General features: G+C 36.3%; 1 protein-coding gene across 1 annotated transcript; it reads right to left on the bottom strand.

Annotated features, from left to right (window-relative positions):
• Positions 1-1,580: 1,580 nt before the first annotated feature.
• On the bottom strand, positions 1,581-10,268 carry LOC136236532 (uncharacterized). The gene is made up of 6 exons (XM_066026712.1): positions 10,138-10,268; positions 7,591-7,834; positions 7,326-7,362; positions 6,916-7,221; positions 6,259-6,373; positions 1,581-1,776 (listed from the first exon to the last, which is right to left on the bottom strand). The coding sequence occupies exons 1-6, from the start codon at positions 10,196-10,198 to the stop codon at positions 1,646-1,648; spliced, it is 894 nt and encodes a 297-aa protein (XP_065882784.1). The 5' UTR covers positions 10,199-10,268; the 3' UTR covers positions 1,581-1,645.
• Between the last annotated feature and the right edge of the window lie 7,905 nt (positions 10,269-18,173).

Genomic DNA, 18,173 nt, shown 5'->3' with positions numbered 1-18,173 from the left:
TCACAAAAATTTACCTAATCCACCGGGCCAAATCAGTATTGTCGTACATATAGCTGTGCCAAAGTTTCCAATGTACAAATTAATTCAGTACTATCACATTAGGGGACCTACCAAGAGGTCAGAGGCTTGAATAGCGGGGAATAACAATCTGGGAAGAATCCATAAAAAATCCCAAAAACCATATTATGATGACTTGATCTTCAAGGCCAAGTGCCTAAAGAGCCAGCACAACTAGGATCTAGAATTTTCTGTACATTGCATTCAACCTGTGTTTGTGTTGTGTACTTCAACTCACCTGCAGCATCCAGATTAAAATTCTACAATAACATTCAACTAGCACAACAACATGATGAAATTTGGCATCATTTTTGGTTGTACAGAATTACAGAATGTACAGTTGTAATAACACTTGGGTAGTTAGGCTCGATGACAATTAGCTCTATGAAAATAATTTACAAGAAGATACATTCTCTAGTATTAAATTATTTTTATTGTACTGCATGGGCAGTCAGCACAGCTGGTAAATGCCCAAGAGGAAAAAAAGAAAAAACAGCAATTAATATACAGTTAATTATTGGTTAGGAATAGTTGTAAATTATTTGAAAAGGTGTCATAGTCAGTTGTGTCTATATAGAATAGATGTGGGTAAGTTGTTCCATTCTTTGATTGTTCTTGAAAAAATGATTGTAGATGTGTATAACCGCTACAATGAAGCCTTTTTAATCAGTAAATGTGTAGTGTATTAGTACTGAAACAATTGCTTGGATGTTCAACTAGTCAGTCATTATTCAAATCGTTCACACACCATGTAGTAAAGAAGACTTAGAAGCTTGAAATTGTCAATAAAGTGTCATATTCACACTGCAAAAACCATTTTAGAAGGGATAGAAATAGCTCTCATGCTTTACCTTACTGCCCAACAAAGATTTCGATGCTTAAAGAATTAGTAAATAATCAGTTGCTTTTGATCACAGCTATTCGAATAGTAGAAATTGCAATTCATTTCAGCACTATCGTGTAGCTATCGTGGAAGTTCAATGGTATATCATTTTTTTGTCAAAATTTCCTGTCGTATGGTACTTTTGGGGAGGTGGCATTTATTGATTAAAGATTATCAAGTCAAAGTGCCCCCTATGCCATATCAATACAGTGGCAGATCCTGGGGGGCACGTGCCCCCCCCTTCCCTTCCTTCGTCCCTTTCAAAAAGGATCTGAATAAGGATCTTTATATACTTTATAGTAAATACATTTGCAAGGGCATGCAGCCACTATTGCTGTGACTTTTTTTTTGCTCTTCAACATTTTGGCAAATGGTGCGCACCCCCCCCCCCCCCCCCCCACCTCTTCCAAACTCTGGATCCGCCCCTGCAATATAGTTCCTTATGACAAAAAGTCAGGATTACCTTGACTGACTAATCCCAGACCACACCACTGTGTATGTATAAGGCAGGCTTTGGTTAGTAGACTGTTTATTAGGATATACAGTATATATAACATGGTGACACAACCACAGAATTTTAAACAATAGCTAAAATGTACAGGAACCTATTAATGCTGTGGTTGCAATAATATACTCCAACTGAATTCCTACAAATTAAATGATTGCTTCTATGAAAAATGAAATCTATATACTGGATTCAGAAATTTATGATATGTCAGAGTCCTGTTTATCAGCCACATCTTCAGCTCCTTGTTCAATTGACTGAGTAATGGTAATTATCAGTGTGCCTTCTTTGACATCTTTCTTGATTGTGGCTTGACCTTTGATTACTCCTCCTATAAACATGAAGACAATATGGACATGTCAAGATTGTGCAACAAAATTAATAACATTTACATACGTGTACATTTAGCTATGCATAGTTCATTTCATACATGGTCAGTATACCGTATAGCTGGAAATTATCAAGGGACAAAACTTTCGTGAAATTGTGTAAAATATTATTTTTGCATTTTTTTTAATTTACAAAAGCCCAGAAAACATATGTAATATGTGGATGTAACCTCAAACATTTCACGATTATGTTTTCACAAAGCTGTTGTTATTTGCAAAATTCATGAAAATTTTGGCCCTTGAAAATTTCCAGCTATACGGTACATAATGAATGTATAATCAGATATATGTGGCACCTATCAGAATGTACACCTATCAGTTATGATCATTAATTTCATAATCAACAAAGCTTCAAAAGTTCAGTGGCTTTACCTTCAGGGGGTAAAATTTTACTTCGTTGCAGCCCTGCAATACATGTACCTTTGCTCTCTCCTTTGAGTGCTGTTTCTTTCTCCATTGCCACGTAGGTGTTGATTCACAGTAATGCATCATGGCTTCAGTACAGTAGGCAACGTATATCATGAGAAATGTCCACAATAATTTCTACACATGGCTGGATTGATTGCAGAGGTGTTTCTTACACTGTTCTTTATTTGCAACACTGTATAACAGTTGGAACATGAAAAATGAAGCAGAATGGATACTTTCTTTTTTCAGTAATTGATAGTCAGGGTGTACATTCAGTTGTACAATTAACTTTTATGCCACCATTGTTTCCTTTGATGTGGTATGTGCTGCTTCACCATACTGTAATTATGATATTAATGATGCCAAACAAATGTAAGAAAAATTAGAAGTTTTACACTTGAGTAGGGATGATAGAAATAAAAGGCCACGAAACAATTATCTGCACTTATACTGCATGGTATAGTTGCAGGTGTAGATGACAGGTGCTAAAATGTAATTTTGTAGTATGAATAGGGTGTGATATCAAAAGACTATGTATATTATGGCCATTTCTAGGCCATCAGCATTTACCATTACATCATCTTCGTACTAGCCTATTTTTAGATATCACTTCTTTTTGAACTTGCATGTGCAAACTGCAAAGCCAGCCTGTGGCCAGCTTTGGGACTTGTTTATGTCTATCTTATCACAAATTTTCTACAGCTATAAGTAGCAAAATTATTGGATTTTGTGCAGCATTTTATGAATTCCTACATAAAAGATATGACTGCTCTATTAGAGTAACTATAGTAGTGTTACTTGACTACTTGATTTTCTCCAATCTCTGTACAGAGTTTATTACCTTCCACAAGAAAATTCAGTTAGTTTAGTAACTTTACATAAGCAATTTAAGCTGTAGGCAAAACAACAAATCAGATACTGCTCTATTATTAGAGTATAATAATTGCATGTTTGCTGTGCACATGATTGATCTCAGCAAGAAAATTCAGCTGGTTTATTAATTAATATTTGTGTTTTAACTACATTGTACTACAGTATGTATCTTCTTACTTGACATATGAAGCCTAAAATTTCATCATCTTATTCCTTTGGCTGGGAGATCTACTAAATGACTCAGATCCATTCACATTCGTTCAATGACTATTTACAAGTGTAGGAAGTTTAAATGTCAGCAGGTATCTATGTCAAAGCAGCAGAGCTTTGAAAAAAATAGTTTTTTGAAGGCTTTACTCTCTTTTTCACAGCTTGACTTTTTTAGCAAAGGTGCGGAAAGCACAAATTTCTTCTTTTCTTTTTTTTTAACTTCTTGGTGACTATTCAATTAGAGTATATCAACCATTTGATTTAATACTTGTTTGATTTTCACCTTGGAACTCCATAAATGTCACAACAACTTCTTTCAAACCACTAAGAAGCAGTGCAGTATGATAGTTAAACTATATACAGCAAGTTATTTCTATAAGCAATTTATCTAGTAACCATACAAAAAACCTCTTCCACAAATAAACTTCCTTGAGATATTTTATCGTATTTGCAGCAAAATCGGTTGTAAATTAACTATAAACATTCTTTATGATTGTGCAGGTAACTGCATGAGTTAAATATTTGTGTGTTACAGCAATTTAGCAAAGCGTGTGAAGAAAATCTAGTTTCCTGTAAACTTAAAATATATACAGTATAAGAAAAAGCAAAATTTTGGCTGCATATGGCTGCAATTTTAATCAAAATTTGGTGTGTAGCCTGTCCTGTAGCTACCTAGTAAGCAGTTCCATAGAAAGAACCGTGGAACTATGCATGAGTGAAAATTCAGTGTATTTCTTCTTGTTGACGTACATGTAGAGTGGCATTCCAGCATTACTTGGCCACCGTCATGTGTCTTAATTTTAACAGTAAAAATTGTAGCAAGAATTAAAAATACACAAACTTCTACCAATGTAGTCCCTAATTTCTTCACTTGTCAGTGGTAGATCTAGAAATTTTATAAGGTTAATACAACAAGGATATAGTGACTTGCAGGGGCGGATCCAGAGTTTGGAAAGAGGGGGGGCACCTTTCTGAAAAACAGTTGAAGACCAAAAAAAACTGAAAACCAGTTGAAGACCAAAAAAAAAAAAAAAAAAAAAAGGTCTCGACAATAATAGCTAGTTATCCTTACCAACTATATCACGTCTGTTATGTAAAATAAAATCCTATTTATAGCTTCATAGGTAAGCTACACTGCCTCATGAACATTGTGACTGCTTTATTAGAGTAATTGACTGCTCTATTAGAGTATCTCGATCTTGTATGCAATTTCTTGAAGGGGGGGGGGGGGGGGGGGGGCATTTGCCCCAAATGCCCCATCCTGGATCCGCCACTGACTTGTAGGGGGGAGGCATAAGTGGAAGTCACTCAACAAGCATGTGTCAACATGTGAAGCATGTTCTAACTGTGGGGGTCTGGGGGCATACCCCCCACAGAAAATTTCAATTTTGATTGAACAAACAAGTATGTTAAAAGAAAAGAATTATTTTTGCAGGTATGTGGCCAGGATTTTTCAAGGAGGGTTTCCAAAAGTAACACTGAGTTACCAACAGCAGGGTTCTGGCCCAAAATTCAACAGATTGCTATATATTTCATGGATACCCCTGGGACATTATGTACTGTAGCTAGTGGGGCTACACATAATATATATATATATATATAGACACGAATCATGAAAACATTATTTTGAGTTTCTAACTGCAATGAAATGTATCAATAATGCATGTGTCTTGTACACCAAAGTGCATAAATGCAATGAGGTCATATTCTATTCCAATGCATGACTAACTAAAAACTGCAGACTATAGAAGCCCATCACCTACATTAACTGCTACAATGTTATACATATAGACTAGAAAAATTCTTTTTCAATGAAAAACTCTCTCTACATCATGACTGATTGCCTATTAGAGTATAGGTGACTGAATACTTCATCATGTAACAACAATAGTCTTGCACCACAGCCCTTCCACCCGTATACGGGCAGGGCTGGAGCAGCATTGAATTAAGGTATACATAGCAATGGTGGACGTACACTTAGCTACTACTACTACTACTAGTGATAGCCTGCAAACTACGTAATATCACCCTATTCACCCACCTGCCCACCCGCAAACTGATTTTGGGCATGCCCATTTTTCAGAGGGATTTCGGTCAAAACCACTGCAACCCCCTGTATCTGCTACTGCTTGTTTTCCAACAGTTGTGACTAAATAAAAATTCCCATTTTAAAAATGCATCAAAATACTAGGTAAAAATACTCAACACACCTAAAAAATTTTACTCACATTTTAATCACTTTGCTATGCAGTGACACAAGACCCAAATCAATGAAATCATAGTTATCAAAATTTCCTTTTCGTGGAAAGCTAGAAAATCTTTGTATCATGTTCATAGAATAATGGGTACATGAATTATGGGTGATTGTTTATGATGTACCATCATCATTATTTCATTGTTAGAATGACCTTTTGTGCACACAGAGGAAATAAGGAAAAGCGCTATACTTGCCTGTTCATAGTGAATAGACTGAGCTAGATCCCAGCCCGTTTCAGTCATGTATGATGATTGACTAAATTAATTGTTTATAATATATTTTGCTGTATATCAATCTCTATTGCAATAATTCCAAAACCTTTCAACATACAAGCCTAAAGCAGTCTTTTGATATTAGAATTGAAGAAGGTGCGAAAATGACAGGTTTTACTCAACCAGTTACATTTGACTGGATGAAGCAAATTCCACATTGATAATGCCACATCGCAGGACTTCTTGTGAATCAATTTACACCTTTAGGAAAGAATTAGATAAGTCCATTAAATCTACTGCTACACATGGCTGTCAAAAAGTAAACCCTATATTATCAATTAACAGAACACTTTAAATCACTATAGAACCTTACTTATAGTACAGGTACTTTGGGGTGGACCAGTAAGTCAATAATTTTCATTGTATACCTGCACTTGTAGAAGGTCCACAGTGACAAAACATACCTGCCATTCCGATAACATCAATTTCAGTAACTTCTCTTACACCTTTTAGTGAACTGCCACCAGCATGGGTTGGTCGCTGCTTCAGTGAAAGATTTCCATCTGCTTTTAGTTGACTCTAAGGGTAGACATGTACGTTCCTTACATGCACATTCCTTTACAGCAAAATGTACACACTGAATCTGAAATTGATGCAGTAAAATTAGCATTAAAATTATTAAAGCCTGTATTAGTGCTATCATGAGCTGGACGGTATCCTAATATATCTCACAGTACTCTATAAACAAGAGAAAAAAAACTTAGTGGTAATGAGACCACTTCATTATAGTGGCCACCTCTAAAAAGTCCCAAACGTAAGATGTAAACTTCATAACAAGACCCTGAGGATAGCCAATTTTGTCCTATAGGTGTATGGCCTTATTTAACAACATTTCACTACCTTAACCCGTTTATAACTTGCCAACTGGCAATGATATACTGCAACTGTCAAACAACTGAAATATACCAAACTTTTGTACACAAAGTACCAGTGAAATAAGTTTACATTATAGAACAATAAGAACATTGTTTATTTTGCAGCTATATAGATGCCTTGTACATATGTATTTGTGTACATATATGCCACAAACAATATATATGTTTAGCGGACATTTTGCTTACTTTTGCAACATTAGCTGCCACAGTTAAAGCAGGATTGTCCACAGTATTAGCCACACCAGAGATCACGTCACCTCCAGCCATCTTCAGCCTATCCTTCATTGACACATTAGGATCAGCATCTATCTGACTCTCTGCTACATCAGCTGCTGTAGATATAGCACCATCAAGATGTTCGTTCCCAGTACTTGGAATAAATCCTTTGCCATATTTTATTACAGTTTTAGCTGTACCCCTGATGGCTTTTGAGACTACACTCTCTGGCTTTCCTTTGGGATCTTTCTCCCAATCTTCAGTTGGTTTACCAACCTATAAGAAGATGGCAATAATATAATTCGGTTGTAGCTAAAAGCGATTCAAGTATACAGAACTTCCTAGCTGTGAACCTCTGCTTGTGGCAACTCCAATCTAACCTTTGCAATGCATTGCTGAGTTAATTCCATCCATTCCCTAAAATGGAAACCAGACATGATTTAATTTACACTACACCCAAAACTATATAAAGCAGCATGTTATATACGTGTAATATATAGTACCCTTCAAGAAGACTGCTAGGGATAAAATTTAGTGGTAGAAACAATACACAAGTTTGGCAGTACTGAGACCAGTTAGTACATAGTATAATACCATGCATACGGTCATAAATTACAGCAATGCAAATGTCATACACTGACTCACTTTATATCCTCGTCATCGGAACCATAGAAGTACCATGTTCTCTTAGGCAATGCCACTCCGAAACAAAATTTAGCATCTTCAGGCCAATCCTTCATTGTGCATTGTTCCATTTCTCTCACGCCACGTCCCTCTGTCAAGTCTATTACCTTCTTAGGCTTGTCGTCATCCTTTTTGACATAGTAACTAAGTGAGTTCTCTCTTAGAATAAAGTATCTCTCCTTCCAGGTTACATGATATACACCTCCTGTTAACACAATTACACCTTCATATGAATGCGTGCTCATAATGCTAGCTAGCTAGTACAGTGAAACCTCTTTAACCCGATACCTCTGTAATCCAGAATACCTCTGTAATTTTATGTAGCAAAAAGATTTCACATTGATAAAATCACTAATCCAACACAATTTTCTCATCCTAATGAATAGAGGTTTTACTATATGCAAGTCTTTTCATGATCCAAGGCCCATATCATATCAAGTGATAAAAACACAGCTTAGGTTTAGCAATTGCTGTAATACTCTGGACTGCAATGCTATAATGATGCAGAAACAACTGACAAATTAATCTATCAAAACCACTTGTTGTTGTAACTACTATACTTAGCTATAGTAAGCAAGATGATAGATACTTTTCTTAGAAAGAAATCCTTTATGCGGCTGGTGGAGAAGATCATGACAATGGGGTAGTCACATCTATACCGTCTGTTGAAACACTTATGTGACCAATGAAGATTTAATGAAATGATCAAGGGGCTGTTTTACAGAGAATCAAGCAATCAAGATGCTTGCAAAAGTGGCAATCAAGCACCTTTGAAAGTTTTTTATAGCAACATGAAAATTTACTAGATAGCTATAATGTATGTAGCATAGCTATTTACTTGTGTATACATTTGTACAATCATCTTTCTCTCCAAGGTAAAAAAAAGACAAAAATTAATGTTGATGATCAAAATTCTTGATTTTGACAGACAGTAGCAATCGATAATACGTAGCTAATAGCTAGTCAGTTCACCTTCAGTGAGCCCCACGAAGTGAATGCATCAATGGTTTTGCATGTAGCTACTGTACAAGCATTGGGTTCACTTCCCATGGTTTTGTCTGTAAACAAACATGTTTCCATGTGTTAAGTCTGATGGCCTTACTTATGATCGATAAACAGTTCCAGGGCATCTGGATTCAGTGAAATGGAATGATGGATTGGAATGGTGGAATGGACTGGAATGGTGGAATGGAATGGAATAGTGGAATGGAATGGAATGGAATAGTGGAATGGAATGGTACTTGGGTAATTTCAATTAGTGGTCACCTCTTTAAAAAGACCACCATGACCACCTCTTTACAAAGACCATTTTACTTTAATATCTGAATTGTTGTTTTAGAGCCCTATAAGACAGTCTTATTGATGAATTGTGTGTCACATGTTATGTCTAGAAAAGCCAGTGATATATATCCGATTTATAATACAATACAGTAATAGCTATATACCCTATACAAAAACAGCTTGGCTATACAAAAAATGATGTGTCCACGAAACTAAGGAGCAAATATCTGGTGAGGCCAAGAAATGAATGTTAATATATACTGGCAACTAAGTATAATTTACAATCTTGGTCCTTTATCACTGACTTGTGCAGTCTGGCTGTATTCCTAATTAATTCCCTGTAAATCTAATAGGCTAGTAAATTGGTACCTTTCTCGGCATTGTAGAGGAGAAAAAAAGCAGCTAATTTACTAGCCAATTAGAGTTACAGGGCCGGAATTAATTAGGAATGCAGCAAGACTGTATGAGTCAATGATAAAGGGACCAAATTTTTATAAATTATAGCGAGTTATTTGCCAGTATTCTTGGCCTCGCCCAGGTATTAGCTCCTTTAGTTGTCAGTTACTTTTACTGAGTTTGATGGAGGCATCATTTTTGTACAGCCAAACTGTTTTTGCATGGGGTATATTGCTGTATTACAAATCAGATATTACTCTGACTTTTCTAGGCATGTGGCGTACAACTGATCAATAAGACCATTCTATGGGGATACACTCTAAAACAATGATAGCAGCAATTTAATCATTAAAGTAAAACGGTCTTTATTATACCACCAATTGAAGTTACCAAAGTACCGTTCCATTCCACCATTCCATTCTAGTCCACCATTCCAGTCCATTCCACCATTCCATTCCACTGAATCTAGACGTCCATTTTTGAAGGGCTAGCTGTTTGGGAAGCTGCGAGCGGGTAGCTGCGAGCTGCGAGCTGCGAGCTGCGAGCGGGCAGCTGGCCCAGTTATTGCAAAAAACGGGAGCTCAGGTACCGGTGTAGACTGAGCCCCTTGTTACTGCACTGATGATCCTTCCACCGCCCACAAAGATTGCGGAGGCTGGTGTCGTAGACCTAGCCTATCTAAACACACAGCTTAGGTCTGTGATACTCAGTCCTGTAAATGTCATGTAACAACTGAGATGTTACACTATATATATTTGTTGCTTTACACTCTACTCAAGTGTACTAGCTATAGCTACGGCGTAGCTAATGCATGTCAGCGCAAGACTATACCTTGCTTAGAAAGAAATCCTTCTTTAAGAATATCTGCGGCTGGTGGAGAAGATTCTGCCATTCTACCCGACAATTATAGTATCACTCTACTTTGTGCCCAACTGAACAACGAAAACAGAGGCGATGCAATTATATATTTCCAGTATGCTCATTGCGCATGCGTGTCATAGTCAATATTTTTTCGTTAGAGATGTTGTCAAGATAAGGAGAGAAAATGTGGCATACTGCTAGCACCAAGGGAAGGACGACAAAAAAGGAGGATAGACCGTGCATAGATGATCTATGGGATATAGCTGAACACTTGGACACCTTAAACATATGATAGCTATAGTTACAAGTGTATCATCCATGCAGAAGTTCACCATGTTATTTTTGAGAATAGAAAGAGGGAAGTTCACCAGTGTAGTGAGTGAAACGCAGTAATTGACAATGTAGTTTGTGGTGACATGTATCCAAGCCTGCATGCAATGACATAGCTGTGACTAAATACATGTAGTGAAACCTCTCTAGTCTGACACTCTGTAATCCAGAATACCACCTGACATTGTTTTATGTACCAAATATTACCTGGCATATGTTTTTTTTGTATTATAAGTTGTTTACTTTGGTTATCTTTACATCGGTTATACCTTGCTTTGTTTAGTTTTTTGTGTACTATCTAGTATCTATATGTATTGTAATGTGTTCCTCCAGGCCGGCTGCATGTAGCCGATTGCTTGGAGGTTAAATATATCAATCAATCAATCAATCAATCAATCAATCAATTAATCAATCAATCAATCAATCACTAATTCAAAACCATTTTTCTTGTCTCAATGAGTGTCAGATAACAATGTGAACCTGTTAGTCAGGATACTCAAAAATAAGGACACCTGGACATTTGGTAATGGCTCCAAAGTATTCCTTAACATGTAAACTGACTTGGAAAATCAGGACAACTTGGTGTCCTTCTTCTTAATACACAAGTTTCATTGTATAGTGGTTTCACTGTACATGGTACAGACTGCAATGGCTATTGTATTGCATACATTTTTTTCAGATCATACAACAATTACAGTTTAAACTTTCAGACCACCTGTTTCATAGTGTGCACTACTTGTGACATGTTCTTTATATGAATAGCTTTCCATGATTCCTTGGTTCACTCCCAACTTCAGTCAAGTCAATCCAAGTCTGCCTCAGTAATTTAGTGTGTTGCTAAAAGATGCGCCTTGTTAAGGTGCAGAGTGTATATGCCACATATAATTTTGCAGGATGATAGAATTATATTGCAGGATGATAGAATTCTTTGACAGCATTACTGCTACGTAAGTCACTGGATCTGATGGACAGTACCTCACTATTGGACCCTTAATCAGTGATGTAAGGTTTTATCCCAAGAAAGTGTATATGCAGTCAGGATATGACCAGTACTGATCAGTCAACTATTATAGGTGCCTATATGGCTAGTCTCATTCTTGGCCATAGCACTTGTTTGTGCATGCATTTCTTTCACCTTGATTTTGTGCACAGGGATTTGTCATCTGTGTAGCTACGTTCTGGCATTTCCAGTGATTGGCTACTTACTTTATTCACTGTGAAAAATTAACCATAAAAATTTATCAAAGTTGATCATAGGCGATAAATTCAATACTGCCTAAGTGTATAGCTATTTCTCAAGAATGCATGGCATGCAGCAAATTATAAGTAGCAGACAAAAGGTGCAGTACCAGCTTAAAAAAAGGCTTTAATAGCAACGAACAAACATGTGTGGGATGTTGACACAATCAAAACTAATTCACAAAAAAACACAGTAAAAATAAGTAGTGAATACTGTGGCAAATAGTGAACATCACTGGACATTTTAGTGACTGTCACTATAAGAATTTCCAGTGACGTTCACTATTTGCCACAGTATTCACTACTTATTTTTTAATGTGAAGTATACAGGAAACCATCAACAAATAAGTTCATCAGAAGAAAGAAAATCAGATTTGAATATATGTGTGTGTGTGTGTGTGTGTGTGTGTGTGTGTGTGTGTGTGTGTGTGTGTGTGTGTGTGTGTGTGTGTGTGTGTGTGTGTGTGTGTGTGTGTGTGTGTGTGTATTATGAGTTAGCTACTCCCAGTATAGCTATAGTTCCATAAATTAGTGTATGGCAATAAACTATGAGCTAGATCTTGCATGAAGTAGTGACACCTTAACTGTAAATGAGACCAATAATATTGTTAGCCAAGTGGATTACCTTATATAGACATAAGGTGTGCATCTACACAACAGCATAGTTCTAATATACTAACCAATGAAGTGGTGCAGCATAAGATGGTCACTAAGTGAGGTTTTACTGCAAGTAAGAAATTATAATAATTATGGTGGTGAACCAATACCAATGCTAGTAAAGTCATCCAAAATCTTTTCACCACAAAGCCTCACCACACAGTGACCAAATCTTGTTGTATAGCTGTGCTAAAGTTTGTACTGTTCATACATCAGCAGAAAAAAAGAAAACTGACTGTATATTGTGTAATACTCGTTGTAGTGAATGGTGGTGAACCAGTAGCATTTTACTCTACTGATTACAAAGTCATCCAAAATCTTTCCTCCACAAAGCTGGCTGTGCATGATTTATCTATAATTCACCCTAAGTGTTTGGCATCAAAAGAAATTTTTGACAAAAAAAGTGAACATTCATCAGCTGTGGTTTTGTCCTCAAGAAGCAAGTGGCTGTTTAGATCAACACAAAAGTACAAATTTATCAAATTTTTCTTCTGTCTGTTGTACAGAATTATTTGGCAGTTTTTCTAAACAACATAGATGATTCACCAGACATAGCACAGTCTGTTGTATGTTAACTCTTGGTTTCCCACCAGTAACTTCTACCATTACTATGGAAATTCTGATAAGGATGTATTACAGCAAGCCATCTATATATTTTCTAACATCTACGTCATGACAATATATAACCATCGTAATGGATCGTACAGAAATATTTTGCCCTGAAACTTTTGCTGCTGGTGTATATAGCAGCTATCCAGCAAACTTCTATACTGAGGGCACCTACTGTAATAAAATCATACACAATGATTTATCCTTTATTCTATAACCAATGGCCATCCCATTGCTATCACTATTGGATAATTATATAAAGGAGTGTTGCTAAAACTTTTCTGATGATAGCTACAAGTACACTAGAGTTATGAGGTTATAAAGGAGTTTAATTGTTTGGTTAAAGGAATTGGTAATATTTGGGAAACCAAAAGATAATTACTATCACATTACTGAAGGAGCCGCTAAACTTGCATATAACAGGGAATTAGAATCTTGAAGCCCCGGCGAATGGAGTAAAAATCCCATGTTAACCTGATCCTCAAACACAACCGAACAAGTGCATAAGGAGCTGCACAGGTGGCCAGGATCTGGAATTTCTGCTGTGTTGCTTCATTTTTTTTAATTGAAAATTTTATGATTGCAACAGTGAGGCGAAAATTGGCCACACATAGCTATGCAGTACCAACACTTAGGTTTGATGTTGTTGTTTTTTTTTGTATGAAGGATAAGGCATTGAAATTATTAACACACTCATATATCAGTCCAGTCTTCCCCATGCAAGATTCTTATTCCCTGCTATATACAGGTTTTTTATATAGCCAACATACTCCAGTACATGTATATGGTAAATATATAATGTGAATAGACTGGAAATAGCTACTGGACTGATATGTGAGTGTGTTAATATCAATGTCTTATATCCTTCTACAAAACCCCAAAACCTAATGTAATTGTATCATCTCAACCTATGGCTATGTCCATGGCCAATTTTCATCCCACTGTCATCATTGTAGGATTTTCAATAAAAATAATTTACACAGGTATGCATGGAATTCCAGATCCTCACTTGTATACAGCTGTGTTTGAGGATCAAGTCACCATGGGATTTTTTCTCCATTCAACAGGGCTCAATATTCTAATTCCCTACTATATGGTTTCAGCCAACATATTCATAACATGTATTAATAGGCTTGACTGAAGCACTTGTGCTGCACTAAAAAGTACCGGTCACATTCTATAGTGAGCCATCCAGTAGATATACAAATTGACATTTTATGAATATATTCCAGTAATGTACAAGGACAGGGAAGACTGCAAGTGTGTCAATAATTTCAATACCTACCACCAAACCTCAACAAAGTGTCATGTACAAAAACTCAAGTGATTTTTGGATCCAACAACAATCAGTCTTGTGACTACACACAAACATACACACACAATATTGTATTGACCATTGACAGCAACACCATGCACTATAATAAAGCTTATAGCATTACATGTTGAATACTGAAGGCTATAGTCATGTATATTATTGTGATGCTCCAAGAAAACAAATGAAAGTGCTGTGGCATTTTATAGCTTACTTTGAATTTTTTAGATGACACATATTGGTATTGTGTAGATTAGACAACTACCTAAGATGACTGGAGCACAACTGGCAGTAATGTCAGTGACATACACACTATTAAAGGCAACACATACCTTTATAACAGTTTTATGGAAATGACTTACAAGAGGAAACTTTCTCATATTAAATCAATTAGTATAGCCCATATATAGAGTTTTTTTACATGAATGACACACCATTGAACTTCCACTGTAGATAGGGCACTGAATGATTAAAAGGCTGAGTAGTACTTAGAAATGAAATGTCAGTTAGAAAGAACAAGCTAAACTCATTGTATAAAGTCGTATAAATTTTCAAGAAGTATGATTTTAAAGGTGAGAATTACTTCTTGCATGATGCATTACTCATTTTGCTCTGTTAAATAGTACAAATCAATACACACTGTAATTGCAATTCAAGGATGATAAATTTAAAGAGTCACATAAGTACACACAAAACATGCATGCATCCCTCAAAAAGTATGCATACAGCTAAGAGTTCATAATATTTGTATACTATGCAAATACTATGGCTCTTATTAATACAACCATGTTTGTACAAATTGTACTTTTGCAACACAGCAAAACTTGGGTAGTATAAGTTTGACTACTATGTACCACAAGACAGTTTGGGCAGATTGGACTCAACAAGGCTGAGAGAACAAAAAATCATCAGTTGGCATGAGTTTTTTAGGAAACTAAGTTGAATGTATTAGTGTGCCATTAGTTTAAGCACTTGCATAAGAGACTCAGACTCCCTCAGAGGAATCCGCCAGAATAAATCTTAGCCTCTTAGGACCCTAAACTAATCTTGTTATCACGCTACATAAATATAAAAGTATACTATACTCTATTATATATACTCTTGCTTTTATATATACTGTATGAATTCAGGAACTATTTCATGATGCATGCTGGAAAATAACTTCACAATTAACATGAGATGAAGAAAACTACAAAACTTTATCTGTTAAAAATTAGTGGCAAGGAAAAAAGATTATTTTATGAAATGTTGCAATTGCACACACAATTTATGAAACTTTCCAGATTTACAGCATTTAAATCTTGCTGAAACCTGTCCTTTGAATCATGGTCCAGAGGTAGCTACATACTATCTATGTCCACCATAGGGCTGAAATTCAATACAATTCCAGGTATTTATGTCATAGTATTGATGTATTTTGATATTGAATAGTTACGATAGTACTGTATATTAGGAATTATGGATTTTTGCGCATTCTCACAAAGAAATATTGACCAGAAACCAGCTTCACAATGCACCTTTGCAGTGTTGGCGAAGTATAACCAAGTCTTCCAAAACATTCCCAACATTTTGCTATGAAATTTTCTATTTAGTAGAATTTTCTGCTGACTGACTGACTGACTGACTGACTGACTGACTGACTGACTGACTGACTGACTGACTGACTGACTGACTGACTGACTGACTGACTGACTGACTGACTGACTGACTGACTGACTGACTGACTGACTGACTGACTGACTGACTGACTGACTGACTGACTGACTGACTGACTGACTTACTAATGCCTTCAGACAAACATGACTCAAGCTATAGGCTAGATTTTTCCACTGCTAGATGTTGTTTTAGTCTGACAGGTCCCTTGTAGCATACCACAGTATGTGCAACATACACATTACGGACTCACTTTGTTCCAGTAATTTTCACCGACAAAGCTAAGTGTTGTATGGGGTAGTGAGATATGGCTTCCCTGTGGATGCGCTGAGCTAGCTATCACGCTCCATATTTTTTGTATTAAATGACTGGATTGATTGCAGAGATTCCTCTCATACTGTTCTTGATTTGTAATGCTGTGTAACGGAGAAAAAGCACAATGACCACTTGATATGCACAGGTCATCTTTGTGCAAATACTAAAGGCCTTCTGAACTAAAGTGAAGGCACTCCCTTTGCCTATATTACTGCTTCTACAATATCAAAGAATCTACAGTCATATTAACACTCTTTTTAAAAGATCACATATGATTTGTTTAAAATTTTTGAGTTTGTCAAAACACTGACCAGCTGCATCCATGAAACATAAGTTCAATACTGCCTGAAAAGTGTAAATTTCATTACAAAAAAGTCCTTACTGTTTTATTGGACCTATCTCTTTTTTGAACCACCATAGATCCTTTACACTCTATGTTTGAATCATGTATTATATGACCCTATTTCCTCAAGGGGTGGTACTTATCTAGTCTATAAGCACCCCAAGCCATATCAATAGCACCTCATGACCACCAACAAACATACAGGTGTGTACAAGACCTGTGTTAGTGTCATGTATTATCACTTCACTATACTACTCAAGATGATTGCCTTGACTGATTAATCTCAGGTGCACCAGTGTGTATAGACAGGCTTTGGTCTTTTAACTAGTAGCTATATACACTATATATTTTTAAGCTATACAGTATGGTTACACAACCACAGATAAAGAAAAGCTAAAATGTACAGGAACCTATTGAGGTTGTGATATTTTGGTGCCTTCTTTAACACCAGCAGCTACGTCTCCTACACCGATCGTTTAGGCTGGCATCTTCATGTGCTGTGGCCTGATCTTTGATTATATACTCCTCTTATACACAAGAAGTCAAGAAGACAATATGAGATTCTGCATGTACATTCAGCTACAGTACGTAGCTAAGCATAATTCAATACACACATGGTCAGTACAATGAATGTATAATTGGGGACATGTGATATTGTAATATCAGAGCTGGTAATAAATTATAGTAATTCCATTATCATTCATTTCAGACATCTTATTTTTCTATATAAGTCAATTGACTGCTGATAAATATTACCACTTACTGCTTTTTTCCTTAATAGTGTTTGTAATTGTCTACAGTGTAGCTATAGATCAGGACAGGAATACTACAATATTTATTTAACACAAAAGAGCAAAGTTGTGATACAAACACCATGCACTTACCAAAAATAGCTCTCTCTCGTAGGTAATGATTTGCGGTATGCTTCAGCATAGCTGACTATCATGAGAAATATCTTGTAATTTCTGTCTGTAACACTGTATGTATATATGAGTATTATCCCAAGTTGTGCAATTGGCTTTTGTAATGTGTTTGCCACATTCATTCCTTTGATGTGGTATGCACTGATTCACCACACTGTAATTATGTTAGTAATGTTGCAAAAAAGTAAACGAACAATTGTAAGGAAAATCTGTATAAAAAGTTAGAAATTTTACACTTGAGTAGGGATAGTTTCTCATAAACTCATAAAGCAAAAGTTTGGCTACACATGTCTCCAAGATGGCCGGAGCAATTTTAATCAACTTCAGTGTGTAGCCTGCCCTATAGCTACCTGGCAAGCAGCTCCATAGAAGGGACCATGGAACTCATGCATGAGGGAAATTGCATTTCTCTCTTCTTGTTAACATACACATGGTGTGGCATGCCTGCATATTTGGCCATGCAGTAGCCAGAATTTTTCAAGGAAGGATTCCAAAAGCAACACATAAGTTAGGTGTCTGGGGCCCCCTGGGACACACAGTTAGTGGGACTACACATAAAAAAATATTGCCTGTTCATAGTGAAAAGCTTGCCACCATCGGAGCCTGTTTCAGTCATGTATTATGA

Source organism: Dysidea avara, chromosome 10 (assembly GCF_963678975.1).
Source record: "Dysidea avara chromosome 10, odDysAvar1.4, whole genome shotgun sequence".
In the NCBI taxonomy this organism is placed as follows: domain Eukaryota; kingdom Metazoa; phylum Porifera; class Demospongiae; order Dictyoceratida; family Dysideidae; genus Dysidea; species Dysidea avara.
This window is presented reverse-complemented; position numbering and strand designations above follow the sequence as displayed.